Below are 18962 nucleotides of genomic sequence, written 5' to 3'. Positions count from 1 at the left end.
AAATTATATGCTGGAATGTAATCAGTTGAACATTGTATCATATTCATACTTAACTTATATACCTTAAATGGATATCAAATACATTTTTAAAACTATTTATCAAACAAATAGTTAAGATACTTTGTAGTCTAAATTACGTATCATAGACGTAAATTTGATGGTTACAACTTGATTCTAATTTTATTTTGTAATTTTTGAATAGTTCTTATGAATGTATCAAGTATAAAGTTCAGATTGTTGAATGAATTGTTATATTCATAATTTTGTATCATATACAATCTTTTAAGACGATACATTTTTTTATATATAATTCACATTCATATAGACAATAATAACCACATCATAATCCATAGATAAAAAATTACAGTACACACCCGTTGTTTACTTCTAATGTAACATGACTTACATTAGTAGTAACTACCGAATAAACAATCTTAGAGTTTTATGTATCAAAAAAATAAATTGAATGATGATACATTGCAATATGATAACACTAATTTTTTCGTAATGTATCATGCAATTGAATCAACAACAAAATGGAAGCTTGAACAATCGAAAGAACACAAAAATAGATCAAAACTCATTTACCTTGGGTAGATTAGGACGAAAGATTAGGAGATGATACATTTAATAAAACAAAGAATTATAATAGTGATGTATCGGATCATTAATAACACTAACAAAGACTAATTTATGAATCAAAATAAGCGAGATACATTGTAGATCTCCATCTTTTGATAGTGAAGATTTTGTTATGACGGATCAAACTTTTCCTTCTTTTTTTGAGCAATATTTCTCAATAGTAGATTTCAAACTCGAGTATGCATCCTCTTTTTGACTTCTTCGATCTCAAATTCTTCATGATTAACAGATTGCTTCATGAAACTTTTCACCATCAGAATCAAATATACAAGGAACCATACTAAAAAAAATGGAGCATAATTCATATGTAAAAAAAATAGATGGAAAAGCTATTTTTTTTAAAAAAAAAGATAACTTAAGAACTGGAAGAAAAAAATTGATGAAGAAATGTTCTACCTCATCTGCAATGGCGGATTTGAGATTCACCAAAGAAATTATATTTCCAGTTAGTTTTGCGTGCTACGTTGATTTCCATATTTCTTGACGATTTTTTATACTTAGCGATTTCGGATTGACGATTCGAAATCGTGAATCATTTGTCCAATTATCTACATTGGTGAATTTGATCATATTCAAGATTTTGAATTCATGGAGAAGATGAAACTTTGATTTTTGAATTTTTTGAAGTTGTTATAGATTTGGAATGGATTGATATCAAACAATTTTGCTGATTTTTGGAAAAGAAAATCAGTTATGCGTGATTTATGGGATAGAAAATCAGTTTGACATTAATATGTCATATTAAGTGCAACAAACAAGTTTATAGTGTATCATATATAACGTATGAATGAAATTTATGCATTCGAATGACTGAAATTTTAAAGAATTTTTGTAAAATAGAAAGGAATAGGGATAAAATGTAATTTAGGGTCTTACACAATGAAATTTAGGTAAGTTACCCAATGTACTTTTTTCTCAGTAAATTCGTCAATTAGTCAAAACCAAAAACCTCAAAATAGTGTGAAGTCACATTTTCAACTTTAATTATTATATGAGTATATATGATATGAAGTATTAAATTGATTTTTATCCTTCGAAGATAATGTTACTTGTTATGTTTCAATTTGTTTGTTTTATTTTTTCTTTACATTTTGTATTTTTTAGAAGAGTGTTTTTCCTTTTTATTGTCAATTTTTAATTTTAAATTTTCAGGTGATATATTTGAAATCACAAAATTAAATGACATTTTGTTACATTCTACTTATCTTAACTTTAATTAAGACTATTATAAGATTCAAAAGTTCTTTTTACTTTTTTCTTAAATTATATATCATGTTAAACTAGACAAATAAAATATAAATTGAACAAGACGAATAGCATAGAAGTGTAACTCATGAGAAGACCCTTTCAAATAATATATAAGTAGACAGAGAAAAAGTCAAACACAAAAGCTAGCAATAACGCGGAATATTAATTTTGCAATTGGCAGCCAATAGTGACCAAAAAACCACTTCGATTTGCCTATAAATATTTGAGTAGCACATTCTTCTTCTATCACCTTTAACATATATTGTTACTTCTTGGCATCATACATTATACACACTTTCCAAATGATGACTACTTCAAAAAACTCTTTTGTTGCTATATTTTCTCTTCTCTTGCTCTCTAGCATGCAATGTCATGCACAACTTTCTTCCACATTCTATGACCGCACTTGCCCTACGGCTCTCACCACTATTCGTACAAGCATAAGACAAGCAGTTTCAAGTGAACGTCGCATGGCTGCATCCCTCATTCGTCTTCATTTTCATGATTGCTTTGTTCAGGTCGGTTATATTAGATGCTCATAAATAATCCCTATGCTTCTCTAAGTACTCAAGTTCAAATTATTGGTTTGATGATGACGTATATATACTAATTGTAATTTTTGGATTCAACTTTAATTATGTATAGGGTTGTGATGCTTCTATCTTACTTGATGAGACTCCAACGATTGTAAGTGAGAAGACTGCATTGCCAAATCTTGGATCAGCTAGAGGATATGGTATTATAGAAGATGCAAAAAGGGAACTTGAGAAAACATGTCCAGGAATTGTGTCATGTGCAGACATACTTGCAGTTGCTGCTAGAGATGCATCCACTCTCGTAGGTGCTCCTAATTTGAACTTCATTTTTTTTTAAAAAAAATGCTAGAAAAAGGTATTGTTGGTATATATATACTAATAAATATTATGTCTATTAATAATCAGGTTGGAGGTCCATCATGGACGGTGAAACTCGGAAGAAGAGATTCAACCACTGCAAGTCATACTCTTGCTGAAACTGATCTCCCTGGTCCTTTTGATCCTCTTGATAGGATTATTTCTGGCTTTGCCAACAAAGGCCTTAGCACAAGGGATATGGTTGCTTTATCAGGTAAAATCCTAATTAGTAAATTATCAAACAAAGAATTTTATCGATCATATAATTGTATAGATAAAAAAAATCTAATTATCTTATTAATTCTAGGATCACATTCAATTGGACAAGCACAATGCTTCCTTTTCCGTGATAGAATTTATAGCAATGGAACAGACATCGATGCTGGATTTGCTAGCACTAGAAGACGACAATGTCCTCAAGAAGATCAAAATGGAAACCTAGCTCCACTTGATTTGGTTACACCCAATCAATTAGATAACAATTACTACAAGAACTTGATTCAAAGAAAAGGTCTTCTTCAATCAGATCAAGTCCTTCTTAGTGGAGGGTCAACGGATAGCATTGTTACTGAATATAGCAATAGCCCTCGAGTATTTGCCGCTGATTTTGCTGCAGCCATGATTAAAATGGGAGATATTAGTCCTCTAACTGGTCAAAATGGGATCATAAGAACGGTTTGTGGCGCTATAAATTAATTTTTTCACTTATAAGTATATTTATATTAATTATTTGGATTTATTTTCTCTATGTAATGTGTTCAAAGAAATAAATAAATTCGGTGTGATTCTCTAATGAAGTTCAAATTTCTACCTAATGTTTCACAGATATATTACACAGGGCAAAGGGAAAAAATCTAACCACAAAAAACAAAATAATTATAATAATTGGTTGTCCATCGATTTGAATTTTAAAAAAAAAAAGGAACTTTAAGTACATATTTGTCTGAGCTCAAAACTAGAATCAAAGTTTATTAAGAAATTAAATTTGGAGCATTCTTGATTAATAAAAAAATGGGAATACATATTGCTTGATATCAAGATATGGTTGGGAAATAGATTAAAGGAAGAAGAACACTTTGTTGTATTTTTATTTATATAGATAGAAGTGGCAAAGTGTTGAGACACACACATATCATCTTGTTAACACATAATACAAACTCAGAGATATACTACAACGACATGCTAAGGGACCGGGTAGATAATACACTAAAATGCAATAAAAGATAATAAAATATATATAAAGTATAAAAAATATCAAGGAATTTTATGTTGAAACCTCCTTGCTCAAAGGAGGAAAAATCCCGATCTGTCACATAAGATTTTCCTCTATTTTTACTATTTTCAAGCAACAAGTGAATATAGACCCAAACACACATAAATAGAGTAAACTCTTAATTTCACCACCTATAATAGCCCTATTAAAAAGAAAGCCAAATCAATAGTTTTGTTGCCCACTATATTAACTTACTCTTATTAATATATTATTAATATAGATTTCAATCACCCACTGCACAGTTCACTTTAACTATGCTCATTATTTTTTCCTAGCAACAAACTTGATGTGTTCCTGTATATATTAGAAACGAATCTTATAACTTTACTATCCAAGTGTTCAGTAACAACACTTAGAAGATACATTCGATAACTCTATCAGGTCCCTTTAAGGCTGTTGAAAGCTTGAGTTCTCCAAAGACCAAATATACCTTTTAATATTTTTGCTTTTAATATCTTAACTAGGTTGTTTCATGTCAAATAAAGATATATTATCCTTTGAATATAATGTTCTCGTTTCTTGTGACCACCAACCACGTCAGAGAGGATCGCCCTTTACAGTTGTTCACCATTTGACTTAAGTAACCTTAAGATATCTGATCACCTATGGGATCAGGTTGTAGGTTTATGAGTATCATCAAAACATCGAGTTCTATCATTTTTCTCTTTTTGATGATGACAAACAAATGCATTATTATTTATTTTCCATCAATATTTCCGAGCAATCATATTCCCCCTGTCACCTGTTAATTAGATTTCCCTTTCACCAATACCTTTCTCCCCTCTTTTAACATCATAAAAAATTTGAAGTAGTGAACATAAGCAAGATGTCGAGCAAAACAACAATGAATTTGTAGCCGAAAGGTAAGATAACACGAGTAACTAAGAGAGAAGAATCAACATAGAAAAACAACAAGGGAAGATATCATTAATAAAAGGAAAATATACACCATACTAACTGTAAATGAAACGAAAAACATAACAAAGTTAAAGAGCCACTGTCAAATACAAAAAAGAAGGATCAGTAAGGACTATAAGAAGGAGGGGGTTGGGGAATTTCAGGATCAGGTTAATGCGGGCGTTATGAGCGGGAAGAAGCTTTTGGGTTAGAGACTTTACCTCATCATTTAATTTGGCATTTGATTCAACCAACGTAATAATGTGAGCTTTCAGTGTTTTAACATTATCCTGCCCACATGTACTTGGACCTGGTCCCTGAGATTGGTCCTTCAAGCCTCATAATCTCCTATTCTTTTTCAGGTAGTTGGGTAATAAAATCTTTCATTTCCGTATTTGGCACTTCTTGTTGTTGAAGAAGCTCGGAGACTTGAGACTTAGAGTAATACTCTTGTTGTTGAGGAAGCTCGGAGACTTGAGACTTAGAGTTCACCTTTTCCCCAATGAATTTACCCTCACTCAAGGTAGACATGGAGAGTGCCTATTTTATTATTCCATCCACTCCTTTGTCAAGGGGCATATTGAAATGTTTGAAGACTAGGTTTAACAAATATCCATAGGCAATAACATGACGACTATCTTTGGCTGTCATAATCCAGTGGATATACTCCAGTATATTCCCAGGAAAATTCATGGATTTATATTTGTCTAACAACTCCATGAGAAACAAGTCTGCTGAACAAATCAGAGTCCTTTTTTTTATGCGAGGCAGGAGTACTTTGTTTACAAATTCAAAATACAACTGGTGTTCACCTTTAAGGATTTCTTCGAAATCTCGAATGACTTGAGATATTATACTTTGACATCTCAACAAGGTGTTGTATGGGAGTAAAACTTTGATTGTGGAGTAGTTGACTCACCAATTTCACTTACTTTGCATACTTGAGTATAAAGAGAGAGAAAATCAGGCAAGGTTGAAGTATTAAATTCAAAATAATTGAAAGATTTGATTTCCGGAGCTATGAGTTCTTTGAAGAGAAAGTGGATTTCGACATGCTTAAGAACAAATGAAAGAGATTACGAAGAAATTGAGAGAGATTTAGGGTGTGTTTGGTATGAAGGAAAATGTCTTCAAAATATTTTTTTAAAAAATAAAATTAACTTTTTTTAGGTGGGTGGGTGTTGGTTAGGGGGGGAGGGGGTAAAGGCTCGGGGTGAAAAAATAAAAATTTGAAGTTGAAAATATTTTTAAAAACAAACTGAATATTTATTTTGGGAGGTGGGGTGGGGAGGTCGAGGGCAGGGGTAAAAAAAATTAAAATTTGAAGTCGAAAATATTTTTTTAAAACAAACTTATTTCTTTATCCGGGGGGACTGGTAGGGGGTGAGGGTCGAGGGTTGGGGTGAAAAAAATGAAATTTTAAAGTTGAAAATATTATTTAAAAACAAACTTAATTTTTTTTGGAGGGGGGGGGGGTGTTGGGTCGAGGATAGGGATGAAGAAATAAAATTTTGAAGTTGAAAATACTTTTTTTAAAAACAAAATCTTTTTTTAGGGGGGGGGGCGGGCAGGGGGTTGCCTGGAGAGTCCGGGATCGGGGTGAAAAAATAAAATTTTGAAATTGAAAATATTTTCTTGAAAGTAAATTTAATTTTTTCGGAGGGGAGTGGAGGAATGATCGGGGTCGAGGGGAGGGCGGAATGAAAATATAAAATTTTGAAATTGAAAATATATTTTAGGAATTGATGTTTTAAAAAAAATTGTAATTTGAAGTTGGATGAGAGTTTTTGAAAAATATTTTTCTTAACTTTTGAAGGAAAGTTATTTTTCTTAATTTTCAGGAAAATAAGTTGATTTGAAAAATATTTTCTAACACTTTGAGAAAATTAAAAAACATACCAAACACACCTTAAGGACAACTTTTTTTTGTAGAAGCTACATCATACACGTGGCAAATGACAATTACTTTTGCACATTTCAAGCATATTAAAGGGACAATATCATGTTGTTCCTTCTTCTCTTTAGCCAAAAGAGATGTATTCATTCATGAATGCTAGACAAAAAAACAAACGTAGGGTGATTATGAAATTAATAAGACAATGAAATTATTTTAGTAGTAATTAGAGCCAATGCTAGAAATTAAAATATGGCATCGAGGCAAAAATAAAAATTACAAAAAAGATATTTGAGACTTCTCACAGGATAAGAATTTTTTTATTGACCTAACTAAATAGAATCAACATTAATTATTTTCATAACTCAAAGCACGTGTTAAAAAACTAGTAATATTATTGAATGTGACAAACTTTCAAACACAAAGTTGGACTACTTTTTTACCCTTTATTTAAAAACTATTTTTATAATATTTTTTTCCATTTACCCAACAATACTTGTTCATAATTAATTTTACACACTTTTTAAGAATCTATAAATAGAAGGTAATTTTTACTATATTATCTTTTAAATATAATAATACAATGTCTTGGAAAAAATGTACTAGATAAATTATTATAACTAATAATAAGGGTAAATTAAAAATTAAGTATAAAATTATTTATTAATTTCATAAAATGAACAAATATTATTGGATATTTCAAATACTGAACAACAAGGAAGGGAGTATGTACTAAAAAAGTAAATCTTTATTGCAATAAATATTATTAGACCATTAAATATTTTATGATGAATTTTTTAGACGGGAAATTTTATTTGTATTAGTTTTTTCGATTTCTTGGAGTTAGCATTCTTTTTAATACTTATCGTGAATATACCGTATAAAAAATATAATTTAAATATCTTAATCATAGTATTAAATTTGGTCAAGTGTTTCCCATTTCAATTTCCAAAGATGATTGAAACGTTGTATCTCTCAATGAGAATGGAAGAATAAAATAATATTTAAGTTTGTACCAAGAAAATTCATATGCATGAAACTCTATTTTCATCTAGCTTAATTTTTTTCTTTCTCCTTTGTTATTAATTTCTTTTATTTATCTCAAACTTTTAAAATCTGAAAATATGATGTAATACACTTTAAGATCAAGAAAGATGTTTATTTGTTCTTTATACAATATCTTCTTTATTTCTCTATTAGTTTTGTTTCAAGTAGCTCAAAAATCATGTTTAAACAATAAATGATGTATTTATTTGTTTTTAATTCTATCTGCAACCTATATTGTTTACTATATCACTTGTGTTATACGTTTTAGCAGTTAAAAGGGTAATTTATTTTCTATCAAGTTCAATAGTGAGTACGATATATTTATCTTCAAGTTAATTGGATTGTTTATAATTTTTTCTTTGACTCTCCTGCAATGCAATCTCTTTTCCTTTTGATTTTCTCATTATAATTTTACTTAGATTCATTCTCATGCCTCTTTATATTATTCATTATGCTCTCTATATACCCCCAAATTAAACTTTGTACATACTTTAGATGCATTTCCATACATACTTTTTGTTAATTTTTAAGAATAGGTTATTGAAAATGAAAGAACTCGAGTTGCGTTTCCAATCATGTATTGAGGCAATTTCAAAATTACATAGAAACTTCTTTATTATATGAATCTAGAAATTTGTTATTTAAATTAGTCTTTACTTGTAAATTAGCTATTCTGTCCTTTCGCAATAATTTTCTATATAAGAGATAAACGTACGACACACATTTTATTAGATGAATATGTTTTAATATATATATAAATAGTATAGAGTACACGTGTAAAGCGTGTATCTAGAGACTATTTATTCATAAATATAAATAGTTAATAAGATAAACATTAATTGTGCAGAATATAATCTTATTGGTCAAGTTTTATATTTGAAAAAAAATATTGGAATTTGAAATCTTAAATTTTGGAGAATTCAGAATTGAAATTATGAATTGAAGTTGACATCCCTAAATGTATTCATACATACACATTTCAGGGCACGTGAGAGAATAACTCTGTTGTTCATTTTGTATTTCTAAAATACTTAGAACAAAACTTTGAAGAACTTGGTAAGAAGCAACAAAGTTTAAAAAACATTTTCATAACTAGAAAATTAAAGCTAGTAAAGGAAATAAAATCAGAAACAGATTAGAAACATTATACGAAATATTTTTTTGAAGGAAGAAAATCGAGCTCACTGGATGCACAATGTCCCCTTAAAGAAATTATTTCTCTCAAGTACCCGATGTTATGGAATATATACTCCCAGGATAGAACGATCTTATTCACCGGTGTATCGGTACCGAAAAACACAGTGTCGACGCACCACTCAATGGCAGTAAAGTACACTTAGAGTACTAGATTTAGTAGTAGTAGAAGTCAAAAAAAATTTGTTCTCAAATGAAGAGGAAATCCATCAATTTATACAAAACAAGGGTGGTGTGAAAATGTTCATATTGTGCATTACCAGAAAGGTCACAACAGTCTTTCGAAAAGGTCACCACCTTTCATAAAAGTCAGAACTTTTCATAAAAATTGCAACTCTTCATAAAATTCACAACTCTTAATAAAAGTCGCAACTCTTCATTCTCCATTTACACCTTTAAAACTCAACAATCCCCCACATGAATGGGAATGACTCCAAGATAAAAAAAACGGACAAACATGTGTACTTTACAAACAATAATTAATTGCATCTGATAAGTAGGTTTCCCCTTAGATTTTTCATAGTGAACATATGTCGGATATACTCGGTCAATCAACAGATGAGATATCTTTGAACAGTCAAGCTTTGGTGTATACCTGGATAACCATATGTCACAAAATTAATCCTTTACGGTTTATGGTTCTTACGGTTGTGTTCATTTCATCCATGAACACCTCCTGGTTCATAAGTGTATAGATAATAGACTTTTGACAATAATTCTCTTTGAAGAGGCTTACACTTCACACTATGTCTTATGTGACAAGAATTTCTGTTATATATCATGTTCCATGTCCTACCTATTGCATCTTGACTATCAAAGTGTATGTATACTGATGCCAATGGTTTGGAGCAAAAAAATCATATCTATCAAGAAATTCCAGAGTCTTTCAACTTATTCACCAACCTTATCTAGAGCACCTAGCTCACATATCATTGTACAGCCAACGATACATGTCATTTGGAAGATTTCCAAGAGACTGCTCCTCTACTAAGAGTAAATACATATCCACTCGTAGATTTTACTTCATTTATTCGGTGATCCAATTTATATCACTATATCCTTTCAGTACTGCTGGAGTTGTAAAAATACAAGATGTAGTTTTTAGTATTACTTAAGTACTCCAAAACTCTTTTCATTGTCATCCAATGAGTTCGATTGGAATTACTGGGGAACCGACTCAATTAATTAATAGCACATGATATATCTGATCGCGCGCACTTGGTGATATACATCATACTTCTCAATAATCTAGCACAATCCAATTGTGAGTCACTTTCGCCTTCACACTTTTGAAAGAAAAAGCTCACATTTATTACAAACTTGGCTATACTGAAGTCCAAACACTTGAACTAATCAAGTACCTTTTCAATGCAATGATACCGTGACAATTCTAAACATTATAGAAATGTAAGGATTCTTTTACCAAGATTGCATCAATAACTCCAAAAATTTTCATCAAACTTGTTTTCTAGCATACATTTATTAGCATTTCTGTCATTAGTGTCTCTATTGATGATCAACATATCACAAATATACAAAAAAAATAATGACTTTGTAATTTTAATGTGAACACATGTATCACTTCCATAATTCTTAAATCCATTTGCCAACATGGTCTGGTCAAATTTCTTATGTCATTTTTTGGGTGCTTTCTTTAGTCCATAATGTGACAATTTCGCACACTTTCTTTTCTTACTAGGAACCATAAAACTCTTAGGTAGTTTGATGTTTTATGCTTTTTTATATGCTCGTGATCAACGACACTAGCCTACAGTCTGAGTGTGTGCGAATCAAAGTTAGTTTAGTAACCCAACCAAGGTTTGGGATCGTGTCCCAAGGGAGGGGTAGTGAAAGTATTAGCTCCTTAGAATTCCGTATTAAATAGTGATAGTTTAAGACATTTTTGAAGATTAAAACAAAACAAGTTTAATTTGTGATATCAAAGTGTCAAATATCAAAAAGAGTTTTTTGTCACAAGTAGTAGAATGCAATAAAATAAAAGGAAAATAAGTATGAGAGAGAGTTCATGGGGTGTGATCGCTATATCTTAAGATAAAAGTGGTGGGTACATAGTTTCGGTAGCTAATTTAGCAAGACAATGGTGACTAGTCTACGCTTTAGGTGAAAGAAAATTCCCTCTCGGACAACTTACCCCATATCAAATGGGTTCCTCTCGGACACCAACTCGTCTAAACGATTCAGCCTATGCCTTACCCACACTCGCTCTTTCGACGGGAGTGCTTGGATATGACTAGAGCTCACCCTGTCGGGCTAAACCTTATGTCGACCCACTCCTTAGGAGATCAGTTTAGTGGTCTTAGTTTCACGACCTCTCTCGTGCAAGTCAAAAACACATGGGTTGTTTTGTCTTTGAAATTACAAATCCATTAGACTAAACCACAACTACTAGGTGAAACCACCATTAAAATGCAATCTAAACTACAAGCAAGAAAGACCCAACAAATTAATCAACCCATAATTGCTAAATCACACCATAAGAATGTTGAATTTGAGCCACACATCAAGCAATAATTAAATATATTAAAATGATAAAGAAATCAAGTGGGTATAAAAGATTAAACCTTAAAAGTAGTAAAGGAAGGTCAATGGAGAATACCCCTTCCAAAATTGGAAGAAGAACTTTTTCTTCAAGCTTCCCCAAAACCCTCTCCAAACTTGAGAGAAAGCTTCAAAACAAAGTTTCTAAAATAAAATATCAAATGTAGAATGTTTCACTCTCTAATTTTCTATAGATAACATAATAAAAGAGTTCAACATTTATAGACTTAAGAATTGTGCTGACAAATCTTTTTGGTGCAGTAAGTCGTGCGAATCATCCTTTGTTCAGTTCATCGCTGCTTGCACCCTGCCTTCCTTGTCTATGTGTTTGAATTGATGGGCGATTATCTTCTGCTTCATGAAACTGATCGGCGATACGCCGACTGATTCTTTTAGCCTCCTTTTGATACACTTCTTTCAGGGCTCACTTACTATAACAGAAGGCGAAACTTTGCTATACGGAGATCGGCAAGCGTGATTAGCGATGCACACCTTTGCATCATCAGCTCTTTTTCTCCATTTTGCTTCTATTTTGTGTCTAAGTGTATATGCTCCTACCAAATCCTCAAATATATGAAACTTAGGAGTTTTAATCATATATTGAGATAAAATAAACAATCGAGGACACTATTTGCATTGAAATAAGGCCCTAGATGAGTCCAATTCGAGGACTCATCGTAGTTCCTGTAAATTTGTTCCTTCAAATATCCATTTAAGAGAGTTGTCTTCACATTAATTTGATGAATTTAGAGGTAAAATATGACAAGTAACACAATTAATATTCAAAAAAGTCTCATTTTAGTTACTGGCGAGTATGTGTCGAAAAGATCAAGGCCTTGTTTCTTTTATCTTACTTTAGATTTGTCAATAGTTCCATCAACTTTTATTTTCCTTTTGAGGATTTACTTTGAGCCCAAAATTTTATTTTCTCAAGGAAGATCAATCAACACCCAAAAGGATTGCTCAAGATTGAGCCAATCTAACTATTCACACCATTTTCCCAAAACGATGAGTCTACCGAAGACATAAGAAATGTAACAGATTCATATTCAAAAGAAGTAGATGTACTTTGACATTTAATATGCCTATAAATCTCTTTATTAAGTACATTCTCTTGTTTTTTTTTCCAAGGTCGTTTAGACCTTTACTATACTACTCAAGTCTAATTTTACCGTCCACAGTCTTAGGTCCTATTTTAATTCTTTTAGCAATAGGAACTTGGACTTTGGCTAGACAATCTCATACTTTGAAATATTTCAAGTTGAATTTCCTTTCTTTTCATTTCTCATATTAAATAAATTATGTTTTGTATCTCACACTTTGAAATATTTCAAGTTGAATTTCCTTCCTTTTCATTTCTCATATTAAATAAATTATGTTTTGAACAAACAAAACCTTTTTAGTGATTTCTTTGTGAAACGACAAAATTTTATGTTGTTCCCTTGTGTGGTAAGGATAGTTACTCCACACAAGTTTTTTGATAAACTTGAACTTATAAGTAATGCAACCATCATTTTCTTCGAAGATCATTTTTTTATTAGATTGAGGTGAATAGGGAAGCAGTTTGATGGATAATTTCACTTTTCAATCATATTTCTGCAAAATGAGGTTTATACTCTCTATCCCTATCACTTCTTATTTTGTTCCAACTGATTTTCAGCTTCAATATTATAGTCTAGACATTTCTATTGCTTCATCCTTATCATTCATCAAATGAAACATAGTCGTTTCTAATGTAATTGCCAATGAAAGTTATGAGATACTTTTTTTCACCAAGAAATGGTGTTGACTTCATATAAAAAATACAAGTGTAAATCAATTCTAAGGGATTAGAATTTCTTTCAACAGATTTATAAGAATGCTTAGCATACTTAGGTTTCACACAAACTTGACATTTTTATTTATTCCACTCTAAATTAGACAAACTTCTAAATTGATCAGTTTTCCTAACAAGATTTCGTAATTGACATGTCCCAAGTGTTCATGTCACAAACAATTTTACTAAAACAAGCAAGAACAAATAAAAATATTGTGTTTGAAAAGCTCTCCACGAGGTAACATTTTTCTCACAAATATTAGTTCTTATTTCCTACAATTTTTTGTGATACAAACATTTTTTACGGTCATCACCTTGTCAAATGTCCTTTTGAGAAGGACCTTTACATAACTTTCAACTTGATTGTTATAAACTATCCATGAAAAAAGTTTTATCGGCTCCAATAAATGCAATATAATCAAAATGCTTGTTTTACAAACTATGACAAATGACTATTTACCAATATTCATGTCTATACAAATAGTTGTATTTAATAAACATATCTTTTCATGAAAAATCACAATATTTCAAGTGAAATTTTTTTCATAAAAGAACACAATCATGTTGAACAAGTATACATGTCGCAATTTCATACTAGTCATGTCATATACTAATAAACGAGAAACTCAAAGACCACAATATCAAATATACTAAAGAATTTTATGGGTCTAACATAATACAAAAGTATCATCAAATTTCTTATCTTGCGCTCCAAATTTAAATTAGACACTAAGTCTAATTTTATCTTTTTCATAATCAAAGACCCCCCCACATTTTAAATATGATCTCAAAAATATTTTTCAAGTATTTGAGGATAATTTTTGCACATTTTTTTCAAACTATCAAAATGTCATTGACAACATTTAAAGAGCATTTTCACAACTAGAAAATTAAAGTTAGTAGAGAAAATATAATCAGAAACAGATTAGAAATAATATACGAAATATTTTTCTTAAAGAAGAAAATCGAGCCCACTGAATACACGGTGTTCCCTTAAGGAAATTATTCCCCTCAAGTCCCGAGGTTAATGGAACATATCCTTCCAGGTTAGAACGATCTTACTCACCAGTGTATCGGTACCAAAAATTACGGTGTCAAAGAACCACTCAACGATAGTAAAATACACATAGAATACTAGATTTAGTAGTAGTAGAAGAAGTAAAAAAAATTGTTATAAAATGAGAGGAAATTCCTCAATTTATAGAAAACAAACGGTAATGTGAAAAGGTTCTTATTGTGCATTATCGAAACGGTCACAGAACTTAGGAAAAGTCACAATCTTTTATAATACACAAAACTTTTCATAAGAGTCGCAATTTTTTTAGAAGTCACAACATTTCATTAAAGTCACAACTTTTCATAAAAGTCGTAACTCTTCATAAAAGTCACAACACTTCATTAAAGTCACAATTCTTAATAAAAGTCGCAACTCTTTATTTTCCATTTGCACCTTTTAGCTCTACCATTGTAACAATGTGTTCCCTTTAGCTTAAATTTTCATATCAAAATTCATACAAATATAAAATACTTAACGTAAAGTAGTCGTCACAAATGTAAAAAAAAAATTGGCTCCATGCTTAACTATCATCGCCCAACCATTATTTTGCTCGTGGAGACTCACATGACACACCACCACAACATAGCAGCTGAACTTAGCTTAATCGGTGATCGGAGGTTGTTGAGGAATGACTTTATTTTAGAAAAATGACTTCATTATTGTCGATGAACTTGCGAGAAGAGATATATTGCACCATTAAGGTATAATGACGTTATTTCATGCACTAACATAAATAGCATAACGATCCTTTTGGTCGTTTTGAGTATTACAACTTTTTATTTCATAAAATACTTTTCGATAGATTCTAAATGAGTATTTTAGACTATTTGTAAGTACAATTATAGAATCAATAGGGTAGCTTTATAATTTATTTAATTGGTGGTTAAAGAAAATAACATTAGAACTAATTGGTGAATCACTTCTACCACTCCCATAATTAGGCTAAAATAATAATTGAGGTTCCCATCTTGAGTTAGAAGCTCAAGAGAACTTCAACTTCGACGAGTGCTTGTAAATATGAACAAAGACTTTATTATTATTATTATTATTATTATTATTATTATTATTATTATTATTATTATTATTATATTATTGTTATTAGACGGAAAATTGAAAAGAACGAGTTTCGGTGGTAGTATTAGGTTGAATTTTGGTGATTAATGGCGTTGGCCGTTGGGTGTGGGATTCAATATTATATATTCTCATTTTATTTTTTAATTATTCTCAACATTATCAGAGTAATTTTTAATAAAATTCAATACGTTACAATTTAATATATATATTTTTTATTTAACTTAACTATTTAAAACAATTTTACTAGACACAACTCTACAATATGCACCATAATTTATGAGTAAGTTTTTATCTCGTAATTACTTGACATTTTTGGCTGCTACACCATGTTACAGCCAATATTAAACGGGTAAGAACATGTGAATTTATTGAAACGGAGACAGTCTCAAATTTGCACAATAGCTATTTAATTTCTTTTTAAATTAATTTGTAGGGTTAGGGTTTAAAAAGGTAAAAAAGTGGGCTTGGATTATGGAGTCATGGACCATTTCATCACTTTAAGAACTCGGAAATAAAAAAATAAGTACTCTCTGCGTTTAAATTTTATGGACAAGTTAAGATTGTGATTAGGTTATTATGATTATTCCTTGCTCAACAATCATTATAGTCAATATATACATCATTTTGTCTTTAACAAATCCGTTTCTAATTTGGGAAAATATTATGATTTTCAATGATTAATTTTTTATCGTATTCTGATTGACATAAGAAAGTCAAAGGAACAATTTTTATGAATTAATAAATTAAAGAAAATTTTTATTTTAATAAAACAAGTCAACGAAACAAATATTATGAATTGATACGTCAAAAGTCAAAGGTCAATGACATTATAAAAAAAATACATTTTTAGGAGAAGATTTTTTTAGCTAAATAATATTTAATAAACTGAAAAAACATTTAAAGAGATTTTAATTTATCTTTATTATAATGTGGATTTACGTTATAATGTTGGATGTTATTTTTTATAAGATTAATATCTAACTAGAGATATATCTATAATTTTGTCATACGTACTATTGGCTGCCAATTGCATATCCGCGTTTTTGCCACCTTTTGTCTTTGCCATTCTTTTGACTTGTGTTTTTATTGCTACCTATTCTTGTAGGTGAAATAGATCCGTTCCATGTTATCGACTATTAGTTATTGGTTTATTATTGATTTAGTTTTTAAATTTGATAAAAATAATAATTGAAAATTACTTAGAAACTAGATGACAAATCAAATGAACACAAGAGTTAATCAATTGTATTTTCCTCAAAAGTAAAAATTGTCTTATTGTAGAATACTCAACAATTTGAGACAACCTAAAATAAATATATGAAACTAAAATCTAAGTCGAGAACTTTATTTACCAGATAGTAGGGGTGTACATGACCAAGTTAGTTCGGGCTTTCAAATATCAAATCACACCGATCGTGTAAAAATTTTAAATTTATAAATCAAACCAAACTAATAATATTCAGATTTTTTCAAATTTTTCAATCCCGGATTGGTTCGGATTTTTCAAATCCCAAACCAAATCATTGTGTCAAAATTTTAAATTTATAAATTAAACCAAACTAATAAACTTCAGATTTTTCCAGATTTTTGGATTTTTCAGTAAAATTTGCATAAAAACATACAATTAACTTGTGCGCCAATTTCTTTTTTACTCCAACCAAAATACAATTACCTAAGGTGTTTCTTAAAAAAATAACACAAAATATGAGATGAGTATTGATGACTCAAAAATATTCAATAACAAAATAATAATAATCATATAAAATAAATATTGTAAGCTCATAATGAAAATAATCATAATTTTAAAGTATTAAATCATGCTAAAATAAGTTTAATAAGTTTATGAATTGTATATGTATATTAGTTATGAATTGTATATGTATATTAGTTACTGTACTAAATTTTGAGGAAAATCAAAATTAGATTATGTATTTTAATTGTCTAAACCAATGTAAAAATAAAGAACAGATATTCAATATTATTGTCATTCTTAGTATTGAATTGATTTTCTTTTTGTATTAGTATTAATTTGATTTTGATTTAAATTTTATAATAATCATCAACATCTATGAACTATAATCTTTATTGGACAATTTCAAATTCTATGTTATAAAGTTGAAACAATATATTAAAAGATAAAACTATGAAATAGTATACGAAATATTTTAAAATGATATCAGCCTAAATATTTTTATGTATAAAATAAAATTTTAAAATTACATATATCATGTCGGGTTGGTTAGGTCTCGGGTTGGTTTTTCTTATATCAAAACCAAACCAAACCAAATATAGTCGAATTTTTTTTTCAACAAACCAAGTCAAACCAAATCACTAGTCGGGTTTTTTTCGGTTTGACTTGATATGCGATTTGATTCAATTTTCGGTTCGATTTGTACACCCTTACCAGATAGTATAAATATAATTTTTTTTATTTACTATCGGATTGTGAGTTAACCCGATAGGAAAAACCTAAAACTGCTAGAATCGATAGCCCAACGAAAAATAAAGTCAAAATTATTATCAAAATTGCTAAATCAATTATAACTCATTATCAATAAATCAATAACTATTTTTTATCCAAACTATCAATTTTGATTAGATTCTGAAACTATTCCCAAGTTTTGTCAAGCTAGAAAACTTCATGATTAAATATTTTGTATTTTATATTATGATTGCATGAATGTCATTTTCCAATAATGTAATATAGATTTGGTCATTTTGTTGAAAGTCAACTGGCCAGTATAGTAGAATATTATGGATGAATTCTTCAATATTAAATATTCTCATTTAATTTTTAAAATTATTTTCAAACATTATCAGAATAATTTCAAATAAAGTTCAATACATTACAATTTTTATATATTTTTTATTTAACTTAATTATTTAGAACAATTTTACTAGACACAACTCTACAATATGCATCGCAATTTACGAGTAAGTTTTACGAGTAAGTTTTTATCTTGTAATTACTTGATTCATTTTTGGCTGCTACACCATGTTACAGCCAAAGTTAATGGGTAAGAACATGGCTTATAGTAAGTAGAGTAAATATATTTAACTATTGTTGTTTGTTTAGTTTACTTTGTTCAAAGTACAATCACATTATTTGAAAAGGGGGAAAGGATATATATATATATATATATATATATAGATATTATGTTATTGGCTAAGTGTTTGACTTATATATGTTATATCAGTTAAAAAATAATGGAATTATTAAGTTTTTTTTCAAACGAAACTAGCATAGATGAGTTAATTTTTTAAGGGAAACTTTCACATATATCCACTTAAAAATAATTAATTACTCTCTATAGTTATAGTTTGATGGATTACAATTTTTAGCTACATGTTATTTTGAGGAGAGAGGC

General features: G+C 29.6%; 1 protein-coding gene across 1 annotated transcript; it reads left to right on the top strand.

Annotated features, from left to right (window-relative positions):
• The first annotated feature begins 2139 nt into the window (after nt 1-2139).
• On the top strand, nt 2140-3580 carry LOC101246783 (lignin-forming anionic peroxidase). Its single transcript, XM_004250354.5, has 4 exons — nt 2140-2408; nt 2536-2727; nt 2832-2997; nt 3091-3580. Exons 1-4 carry the CDS (start codon nt 2193-2195, stop codon nt 3477-3479), a joined length of 963 nt encoding a protein of 320 aa, XP_004250402.2. The 5' UTR covers nt 2140-2192; the 3' UTR covers nt 3480-3580.
• The last annotated feature ends 15382 nt before the right edge of the window (nt 3581-18962 follow it).

This window comes from Solanum lycopersicum, chromosome 11 (assembly GCF_036512215.1).
Source record: "Solanum lycopersicum chromosome 11, SLM_r2.1".
Lineage (NCBI taxonomy): Eukaryota > Viridiplantae > Streptophyta > Magnoliopsida > Solanales > Solanaceae > Solanum > Solanum lycopersicum.
Note: the sequence above shows the minus strand (reverse complement) of the source record. Positions and strands in the feature narration are given on the sequence as shown.